Source organism: Lemur catta, chromosome X (assembly GCF_020740605.2).
Source record: "Lemur catta isolate mLemCat1 chromosome X, mLemCat1.pri, whole genome shotgun sequence".
Taxonomy (NCBI): Eukaryota; Metazoa; Chordata; class Mammalia; order Primates; family Lemuridae; genus Lemur; species Lemur catta.
In genome coordinates this window covers 19,960,294-19,971,820 of record NC_059155.1, presented here as the reverse complement: position 1 = coordinate 19,971,820, position 11,527 = coordinate 19,960,294, and the positions used below count along the sequence as shown (strand labels likewise).

Genomic DNA, 11,527 nt, shown 5'->3' with positions numbered 1-11,527 from the left:
TCTGCTTTTTCAATTTCTTGGCTCTAGAAAGTTAACGAAACGTGTCGCAGAACCATTCTGATCTGGTTTACCACAATACTGTGCTAACTTGAACTGGATATTATTGCTGTTCAATAATATTCATCCCTGATTTCCTAGCATATTCTATATATTAGTTTATCTCAATCTTCAAATTGTTAATCTTAGAAATTACCTCACCTTAACCAGAGGAATATTAATCAGAGTCCATCTATTAATAATTTGTCAATTAGGTAGTTATTGGGCACTGAGGACCTCAGTGATAACACAAGTCAGATTACAATAGGTTTAAGAATGAATAAGAAGTAAAGACATAGAGTGAGTATGGTCTATGTTTTCCAAAAACTTGGCTATAAATGGAAGAGGCTACAAGAAAGTGAGTCAGCATTTTTATAAGCTGAAGAGAAGGAGCCACTGGAAAGGAACAAGGCAATGTTCTAGAGAAGAAAGAAAAGAAGGCCTACTGTGTATTATGCCCAGTATACATTCTCAGTTAAATCCAGGGTATATCCCCACAGTCTTTATTATTAGTGCTTAATACTTAATTCAACTGAAAAGGCTAGAACTTAAAAAGTGATACCTAGTGTCACATAGGCCATTTAAGTGTCACATAGGCCTTGTGAGGAAGCTATATTATCTCCCTTCTACAGAAGCAGGAATCTGAGGTAAAGGCATTAAGAATATTGCCCAATGTCCCACAGCTAGTAAGCTACAGAGCCCAAATTGAAATCCAGGTCTTTCTTAAAAATTCTGAGATCTTTGTATTATACTATGCTACTTTGGAAAGGAAAAAAAAAGTACTAAATCTTCAGTGTTGGATGACATGAAAAATAGGTAAGAGATGAAAACAAGTGTATCGGTAAGGAAGTGAGAGATGATGGAAAGGAATGGATTCAGGCTTCTTAGCCTCTAATGTCTACATGCAAATGGAAACAAGGTTATCTGATGAAAGTCAGGGGGACTCAAGTAGGTATAGTGAGCATGAGGTGAGCATAAAGGTTTGAAATAATCACTAGGTATAATGGAAAGGTATATGCCATAAAGCGGTCAAAATGAGGTTGAAAATCATGTCTTCCCTAATCCCCTACTTGAGAACAATCTCTCCCTCCTAATGAGCATTCTTATTGCTCATTATATTATGAACTATAATATAAATACAAGGCAGTATATGGGCTAGCTCTGCATATTTATTTTTCCACAGCAGATAATTAGTTTCTGGAGAGCAAGGCCCATGTTTTCTGCCTCTTGACGTGCCACCATTGTCTACGGCCATACCACTCTGAATGTGCCCGATATCTGAAGCTGAGCAGGGTCGGGCCTGGTTAGTACTTGGATGGGAGACGTGCCACCATGATACCTATTTATGGTGCCTTAGCTCTGTCATTTTTTCTAGGTTTTAGGAGGTATCGAAAAGGGAGAGAACAGTGAGAACCAAGACCAACATAGAGATGATCATGCTAAAAGCACTGTTTGCTTCAGAAAGCTCACTGCTTTCCCAGTGATTATAAAATAAAAAGTGTACACTACTTTAGTATGGCATAAGGCATTCCTATGTCTGGCCCTAACTTTTGGTCTCTAGACTCATCCTCAAAACATTCTGCATATTCCACACCTCCATGTCTTTGGTAATGCCTTTCCTCTATTTCTGCCTGCTCAAGTCTTATCCATTCATCAAGAACCAGCTCAGATGCTACTTCCTCCATGAAGTCATCCTCATTCCTACCCCTAAGCAAGAAGTAAAGTCTCCCTTTTGTCCTGATAATAGTTTGTAAGTTTACTTGAACACTTATTACATTTAGTTTTGTGTTTATCCAATTTCCTCTATTAAAATGTAAGCTACTTGAGAGCAAGGACTATGTCCTGGTCCAGGGTATATCCCTGCAGTCTTTATTATTAATGCTTGATACTTAATTCAACTGAAAAGGCTAGAACTTAAAACGTGATACCTAGAGTCTTTAAGCCTCACTCTACTGTCCCACAGTGTTTTCTCCCTACTTTTTCACATTCTAAACTCACCTTAAAATCACCTTTTCTGCCATTAGCTATAGATAGTTACTCATTTGTAATTTAACCTAAGAAAAAATTCTTAAAAAGGGAAAGAAAAGCTATAATGGAAAAAAATAGAAACACTGAAAGTCCTCAACAGTAAAAACGGCTAGATACATTGTAATACATTTTCTTGATGGAAAGTGATGCATCAAATGAAAACTAAATACTGAAATTATGTAGAAATATGAGGAAGACCTAAAAATGGTAAAAGGTAGAATATAAAATTCTATCTAGGCTGGGTACAGTGGCTCACGCCTGTAATCCTAGCACTCTGGGAGGCTGAGGTGGGAGGATCACTCGAGGTCAGGAGTTCGAGACCAGCCTGAGCAAGAGCGAGACCCCCATATCTACTAAAAAAATAGAAAGAAATTAGCTGGACAACTAAAAATATATATAGAAAAAATTAGCTGAGCATTGTGGCACATGCCTGTAGTCCCAGCTACTTGGGAGGCTGAGGCAGGAGGATTGCTTGAGCCCGGGAGTTTGAGGTTGCTGTGAGCTAGGCTGACGCCATGGCACTCTAACCCAGGCAACAGAGCGAGACTCTGTCTCAAAAAAAAAAAAATTCTATCTATACTACAATTAGGCAAAAAATGTATGCAAATGGGTGAGAACCAGAAAGGAATGATAAAAATCAAGACAGCTGTTTGTTATAGTATAGAATTGTGGGTAATTTCTTATTCTTTTAAAAAATGGTTCCATCCTATTATGTACACTGATACACAATACCACTACTTCTCCAAAAAGGGAAATTTTTCCTTTTAAAGGAAAAAGTATGATCAATATTAAAATATGTAGTACATTAAATTTCTAAATTCCTTAAGGGCAGAACAATGGTTTTCCACTGGGGGCAATTTTGCCCCACAACCCTCCCTAGACATTTGGTGATATCTGGAGACACATTTGGCTATTACAAGTGGGGTCAAGGGGTGGGGGATGCTATTGGCATTTAGTAAATAGAAGCCTGGGATGCTGCTAAACATCCTACAATGCATACAACAGTCCCCCCTTCCCTTCACAACAAAGAATTATCCTGCCCAAAATGTGAAGAGTGCCACTATTGGAGAAACTCTGGGGTAGAGAATGTTTCATTTTGTTGGCCTCCTCCGGGTGAGGTGGTGGCTCATGCTTATAATCCTAGCACTTTGGGAGGCTGAGGTGGGAGGATCATTTGAGGCCAGGAATTAGAGACCAGCCAGAGCAAGAGCAAGACCCCTGAGACTCCCATCGCTACAAAAAAAAAAAAAAAAGTTAGCCAGGCATGGTGGCACACCCCTGTAGTGTCAGCTACCTGGGAGGCTAAGGTGAGGCAGGAGGATTGCTTGAGCCCAGGAGTTTGAGGTTGCAGTGAGCTATGATGATGCCATTGCACTCTAGCCTGGACGGCACAGTGAGACCCGGTTTCAAAAAAAAAAAAAAATCCCAAAAAATTTGTATAAATGAATGAATACACACCATCCTATCTTTCTCCCTGAGTTTTATCCTGACACTGTGAAACGCCTATTTTCAAAATATTTCTCTTGTGCTCAGTCTCCTCTAATAGCACCAATTCTTTAAAAGGTATCAAAGGCACTATCAGAGTAAGGACTTCTTGTAATCTCTGATTCCTAAAGACATCAGAATTTGTTGCACTGAGTTTTCAATACATAGAACTCCTGCTAGTAACCTCAAGAGTAGCTATGGCTTATTCTTTTAAAAATACAAGCATAAAAATTAAAAATATTTTACAAAATATCATTTCAGGGATAAATTGCCAATTAGTTAGAATATGAAAATGACTTCTAAAAAGCCTGATGTGTCTTTAATCACAAATTTGACAGATTCAAGAAACATTTACTGAACATCCACCATGTACAGAACACTAAAGAAATATAAAAATTTTTCTGTTTTAAATATACCATAATTATGATGTCTGCTATAAACCAATATTGGCATTATATCTTTCCAACCTTTTTAGACACATCTTGTTTCAATTCTTGTACAGTGGACTCATTTCCAACTTTGTATGCAGTGTTCTCTGATTCCTGTTTAAAAAAAGAAAAGAAATAGAGACCAAATGATGACATCCTTTCTTTAAGAATATACTTAAAAGGGTACAAATGAGAAAATATAACATTAATCAAAGGCCCATAAAAGGCTTAGATGGCTGTATACTGATAGATGCCCAGAGATTTTTATGCCAAATGAGACAATGTAAGTTACACAAGAAAATTAGCAATCAGTGATTTTCTATTATTCTACAATAGGATATTTACCTTTAAATGTGAAGCTTTTTAACATTAAAAAACTGTAATGGAAGATAAGAACTTCTAAGTACTTTGGTAGCTGAAAAGGATTAGGTATTTAAGCAAAGGGTTGAATCAGAATTGTTATTTTCCCCAAAGTATTGCTCCATAAATATTCACATATATAAAAGTATATAGCACAGAAAACCATATTCACAGAATAGTTTTCTTAAGTCTACATGCTTTAAAGAAATCAAAACTTAACCAGAAGTTAAATGAAGCCCCTAAAATAACAAGAGATGAAAAAAATTAAACCCACCAAAAATACATATATATCTACGTATACATTTATATACACATACGTACATATATATATATATTTGGGAGGTTAGAGAGGCTAGAAATGGATGCTGCACTTCTGCTGGAAAAAAATTAGGGTAAGATAAGACAATTGTACATTTGCAAATCTTAACACAATATCCCATTCAATTTTAAATTGTTTTTATATTTATAGAAAACAGCAATTTGAATGCCATTACTGATACTGAGAGGAAAAAAAATTAATAATTCTTGGTGCACATCACAGAGCTTTTAAGAGGAAGGTCACTATAACCATTTTTGACAAATAAGGGACCCAAGGCACATAAGGTGTTATAAAAGTATCAGGATATAATCATGATACACTCCATGATAAAATTACTCCAGAGATTAATATATATAATGTTAAAGATTTAATGTGCTAGTGAAATTTCTGTAGGACTTGCAAAATCTTCAATCTGGAAAGTTGATTCATGGAATGCCTCCCTAGACTTAGGGGAATACTACCAATCTTACACAGATTCTTCTAGAGAAAAAATGCTTCATGGAATCTTTTTTTTTAATTTCAGCTTATTAGGGGGGTACAAAAGTTTAGGTTATGTATATTGCCCATGCCCCACCCCCGTCCCCCCGAGTCAGAGCTTCAAGCCTGTCCATTCCCCAGACAGTGTGCATCGCACTCATTCTATAGGTATACACCCATCCCCTCCCCCCATCCCCCATTTCTGTCTGACCCCCAATTGGTGTTATTCCCAAATGTGCACTTAGGTGATGATCAGGGAAACCAATTTGCTGGTGAGTACATGTGGTGCTTATTTTTCCATTCTTGGGATACTTCACTTTGTAGAATGGGTTCCAACTCTCTCCAGGAGAACGAACAAAAGAGATTCTATATCACCGTTATTTCTTATAGCTGAGTAATACTCCATGGTATACATATACCACATTTTACTAATCCACTCATGTATTGATGGGCATTTGGGTTGTTTCCACATCTTTGCAATTGTGAATTGCGCTGCTATAAACATTTGGGTACAGATGAGTGTTAGGCAAAATCCAAACTCTACCACGGCTGATGAGGGCCTAACATGATATGGCCCCTGCCTATATTTTTGATGTCTTTTACACTTCTCATCTTCTCACATCACCCCCCACAACCATACTCTGGCAAACTGGATAGTTCCTTGCCATTAGGGTCACAGCTCAAGTGTTACTTTATCAGAAAATATTTCTATGACCATCTTAAAATAGCCTTAATCCCCTTAGCTTTCTGTCATATTATCCTATTTTTCTTTCTTGCACTTATTACCTTTTGAAATGACCTTGTTTACTTGCTTTTTTTGTCTCTTTCCTGCCCCACTAGAATGTAAGCTCCATGAGAGCAGGGACCTTGTCTTTGCTGTCTACCATTATTTACCTAGTACCTAAAACAGTGCCTGGCACTAAGTATTTGCTGAATGAATGTTGAATAATGCATGCTCTGGTTTTGCTACAGTTAATACACATATCTTAAGTATATTTCTTAGTTTAACTGAATCCTGGTTTTAAACTAAAGAAAATCTAACCAAAACCAATCAGTAAAATAGCCTTGACAAGATGGAGAGAGAACACTTGGAAGCCAATTATCATTAAGAACAGTTGATGCATACATATTAGAGACACATCTTCATCTGTCCTACTATTTAGGTATTTTAATCAAATCATCCTCCAACAACTGTTCATTAGTAGGAAAATTAGGAGCATTGTACAACACAATTCTGTGGACATTTTCTCTAAATTAAGCTAAGCAAAAATATACATAATAATCCCTGGATCTCAATTTAATTTGCTGTAATCAAGTACTTACAAAATTCACAGACTAACATCCTTACACTGACCAAAACTGCCAAGCAGGGATTAGACTTCTATTTTATTTAGCTGCTTTTTTTGTTTTGAGAGAGAGACACAGAGAGAAACTTTCTCCATTGCCTGGGCTAGAGTGCAGCGGCATCATCATAGCTCACTGCAACCTCAAACTCCTGGGCTCAAGTGATCTTCCTGCCTCAGCCTCCCAAGTAGCTGGGAATAAAGGTGCATACCACCACGCCTGGCTAATGTTTCTATTTTTTGTAGAGACAGGGTCTTGCTCTTTCTTGCTCAGGCTAGTCTTGAACTCCCAGTCTCAAAAAATCCTCCCACCTCGGCCGCCCAAAATGCTAGGATTACAGGTGTGAGCCATTGTGCCAGCCTTATTTGGCTTTAACAAAACTCTCTTGGACTTTGAACTTTTGAAAGACGGTAACTCCTATAAAGTAAATTGCTGTTAAGTCACAAGTTTAAAGAAGTGATATGGCACCCAACAGAGGACCTGATCTCCAGAGAAGTTAATCAGAAGATTTCTTAGTAAAACCTGGCTTAGTCAATATAGTCAACTATGATTTTCTCCCAGTCATGTATAAGGTCCAGGTCTTTCTTCCAACATCTTGATCATGGCTTTGGGGACAAAGCAATGGAGGCCAAGCATGTGCCTGCAGACAACCAACACCAGCTTGGGCATACTTAAGACAGTCCTCATTTACTACCTAATTCTGGAAATGGGCTGCCCCATTACTAAAATACAGGATTTACTAAATCCCAGCTTCCCTACTATCAGGCCATTTCTCTGACCCCTACCTATCACAGTATCAAAAATATAATTCCTTAAAAGGTATAGTAAATTATTCAACTTCTAGCAATTCACACCTCAGTTATCTCCATCTGTGCTGGATACTAAAGAGCTGCTTGTACCCTCCTCACAGTATTTGGTTATAAGATTTGAGCTTTTTAACTTTAACAAGCACAACCAACAAAGTATTTGTATAAAAGTGATCTGTATCCACAGAAATCTTTATTATTATTTTTGTTTTTGAGACAGGGTCTAGCTCTGTTGTCCAGACTAGAGTGCAGTGGCATCATTATAGCTCACTGCAACCTCAAACTTCTGAGCTCAAGCGATATTCTTGCTTCAGCCTCCTGAGTACCTTAGACTACAGGCGTGCACCACCATGCCTGGCTAATTTTTCTATTTTTTGTAGAACCAGGGTCTCACTATATTGCCCAAGCCAACCTGGAATTCCTGGTCTCAAGCAATCCTCCTTCCTCAACCTCCCAGAGTGCTAGGATTACAGGCATGAGCCACCATGCCCGGCCAGAAATCTTCATTATTATTTATTAAATAACATTAAGCTAAAAACATTAATTATAAAAAAATTCAGGTCACTTCTAGTTTTTAGTAGTGTGAAGAAGCTATTAACAGTGACTTGTGGCTGGTTGCAGTCCCTCACGCCTGTAATCCTAGCACTCTGGGAGGTCAAGGCAGGAGGATTGCTTGAGCTCAGGAGTTGAAGCCCAGCCTGAGCACGAGGGAGACCCCGTCTCTACAAAACAAACAAACAAACAAACAAAAAACCAACAGTGACTAAAATGAAATTTAAAAAAATTTTAGAAACGTGACTTCTACTCTTTCTTGCTGAGAAAATTAAAAAAAAAAACAACTCTTAAATGGCTGTTATATCCATTCATCCATTCCTTTCAATGCTATTCCTTTTGTTGGGGTCTCATGTGTTGACATCCTTACTGCCTCTTAACAGCTTTCTTTGCACTTAAGTCTCTTTCCTCTAAACTTTCTTCTGCCAGATTTCTTAATTCCAAGCAAAAAAAAAAAAAAAAAAAAAAAAACCCTTGGGTAGCACAGCTATAAGACATAAAAACTGACTTTGTAAATGTCCTGCTTCAAAATTTTAAAGGCCAGAGTTCTCCTTTAAAAAATTTAAAATTTAGGCCGGGCATGGTGGCTCACGCCTGTAATCCTAGCACTCTGAGAGGCCGAGGCGGGGGGATCACTCGAAGTCAGGAGTTCGAGACCAGCCTGAGCAAGAGCGAGACCCTGTCTCTACTAAAAATAGAAAGAAATTAGCTGGCCAACTAAAAATATATATAGAAAAAATTAGCTGGGCATGGTGGCACATGCCTGTAGTCCTAGCTACAAGGGAGGCTGAGGCAGGAGGATTGCTTAAGCCCAGGAGTTTGAGGTTGCTGTGAGCTAGGCTGACGCCACACTCACTCTAGCCCGGGCAACAAAGCAAGACTCTGTCTCAAAAAAAAAAAATTAAAATTTAATTTTTAAATTTATAATTGATACACAATAATTATACATATTTATTGGGTACAGTGTGATGTTTCAATGCATGTATACATAGTATAATGATCCAATCAGGTAATCTGACTCATTCAAGGCTCATCACAATCTGGCCTCAATTTACTTTTCCAACATTCTACCACTCAATCTTTTATACTAGTCACACTAGTCTTTCAGTGTCTCCAGCAAATCCCATGCATTTGTACATTAATTAGTTCATACTATTTCCTAACATACAATGATTTCCCAATTTTTCTCTATCTATGAAAACCTCTCCCATTTTCCACCTCTCCCAAGTTCCACCTCCCCCTTGAAATTTTTCTTTGCTATTTCAGGTAATAGTGCTCTCATATCTACTCTTATCTTCCTCTTGCTCCTCCAAACTCCTTGTGGCACTTTAGTACGTCTATTCTATTTTCCAAACATCAGGACCTCATATATCACCCCTTTGTATACATGTCTCTTTCTGTCAGACTGTAACACCACCAAAAATCAGGAGACCTTTCTTTGTATTGCTTAAGAGAGTAATACATTGTTATTCATAATGTACACTCAATAGCCTCAGTACATCCATATCATAGAATACTACTCAGCAATAAAAAGAAACAAACCATTAATACATGCAACAACTTGGATGGATCTCAATCACTTCAGCCAATCCCAAAAGGTCACATACTATATGATTCCACTTATAGAACATTCCCCAAATGACAAAATTATAGATAAAAAACAGATTTAGGGATGATATGGGGGAGGTGGTGGATGTAACCATAAAGCGGTAGCACAAGGGAGATCTTTGTAATGATGACATAGTTCTGCATCTTGACAGTGGTGGTGGTTACATGAACATACACATCTGATAAACTGACGTAGAGCTATACACTCACATTGCACCAATGTCAAATTCCAGGTTTTGATATTACACTATAATTAGGATATAACCACTGGGGAAACTGGATGAAGGATATACAGGACCTAATATCTTTAATGCTTCTTGTGAATCTATAATTATTTCAGAATAAAAAGTAAAGAAGGAATATCCCTCATATTTATTTACTAAATATGTACATCTGCTATCTAATCTTATTCAAGTTAAAGACAATCTATAATTACTGGGATTAAAATAAATTCTCAAAACCTATTTTTTATAACCTAAAAATATCTTAGAGCTAAGTGGCTTTTAAAAGCCATAAGCATAAACAGCACCTGCCTCTGGATATAAGATTGGGAGATGGGGAATGAGGAATAGGCGGGAAAGCTACATTTTCAACCATACACCTTTTGCTCTCAGTGAATTTCAACTATGTACATGTATTACTTTTAAACATTTTTATTAAATATTGAGTAAACACAAAATAATTCTTACAACATACAAGGAATAAAGAATTATAATATAACCTTTCTTAAGCACTTAAATTGAGAAAAAGAACATTACCATTGGCTTTCAAGGCTCTTGTGTATCCTCCATTTCCATTACATTCTCTCCCACAGAGACGACTGATACTCTATATTTTGTGTTTAGCATTCCCTTGTCATTCTTTATAGTTTTACCATGCTTGTATCTCTAGCTCATATATTCTTTAATTTAGCATGCTTCTAAACTTAACATAAATGGAACCTTGCTATATATAGTTTTTCTATGACTTTTTCCCCCTACTCAATCCTCTGATGCTGAAATTCATCCATGTCATTGTGTATAACTAATTTATTCATTTCCACTGCTGTACAATATTCCATATTAATATATCACAATTTATCAAAAGGGCTGGTATCCAATGTATATAAATAGAAGGTAGATCTTGGAACTGAAAAAAAAGTAGACCAGGTTTGAGATTATACATACATATGTACACATACACACAAACATACTTATACAATATATACTCTATTTTATGTAAACAGTTCTGCTTGGTGATATTCTTGCACTTAAAATGGTTCTCAAAAAACAAAATAAAATAAAAATAAAATGTCTCTCAGTGGTATAATGTCTCAATATCAAATTCCTCTGCTGAGATTGATACTTATATACAGGCAGTCCCTGGGTTACACAAGATATGTTCCTGAGAACATCTTTAGATCAGATTTGTATGTAACTCAGATCTCCCTGATGAACAATGCATATATGGTAATACTACTACTACTACTACTATAATGAATCATATGTGATAATAATAATACAGTGTAATACTGTAATAATAATATTCCTGTATTGTAATAACAAGTCACAAAAACTATTGTGCTCTTTCTTTTAATTCGAACAAAAAGAACATAAAAACAAACTCATACAAAAAGTTTAGATAGGAGATAGGATAAATTTCAAAAAAGAATCTAAAGGTTAACATTCATCTAATGTTGTATCAATGCAAGGCTAATAGGAATGTCATGCTTATTTTGATCTTCTAACCAAATCAGTAATAACCTTTCCATTTCATTAATTAATCCATTATGCTGCTTAGTAATAATTGATGCTTTCATAGGAGCACTGCCTTTCACATGTTCCATTATTCTCACTTTATCCTTTGTAATTGTTCAGATAGTCGAGCAACTGAAGCCTAATGCTTTCCCAGTATGATGGCGTCTGGCCTTTCTCCGAACGCTTATTTCTATTAATACTTTCATTTCCATTGTAATCACCTCTCTCTTTGTTGCAAGCTCACCTGGACTTGCAGTGGACTTTCACTTTGGAGGCATGTTCACAAGAGTAAACACAGACTCACAAAATCAAATAAAAAAGTTAAGACAAAAGTGATGCTGTGTGTAA

The 11,527-nt window shown here is 36.7% G+C and overlaps 1 protein-coding gene across 1 annotated transcript in view; it reads right to left on the bottom strand.

Annotated features, from left to right (window-relative positions):
• WDR44 (WD repeat domain 44) overlaps positions 1 to 11,527 on the bottom strand; it is an 82,992-nt gene that overhangs the window by 43,278 nt on the left and 28,187 nt on the right. Inside the window, exon 3 of the mRNA XM_045538710.1 lies at positions 4,017 to 4,091. Coding sequence (XP_045394666.1) covers positions 4,017 to 4,091 — 75 coding nt within the window. The remainder of the gene's footprint in view (positions 1 to 4,016; positions 4,092 to 11,527) is intronic.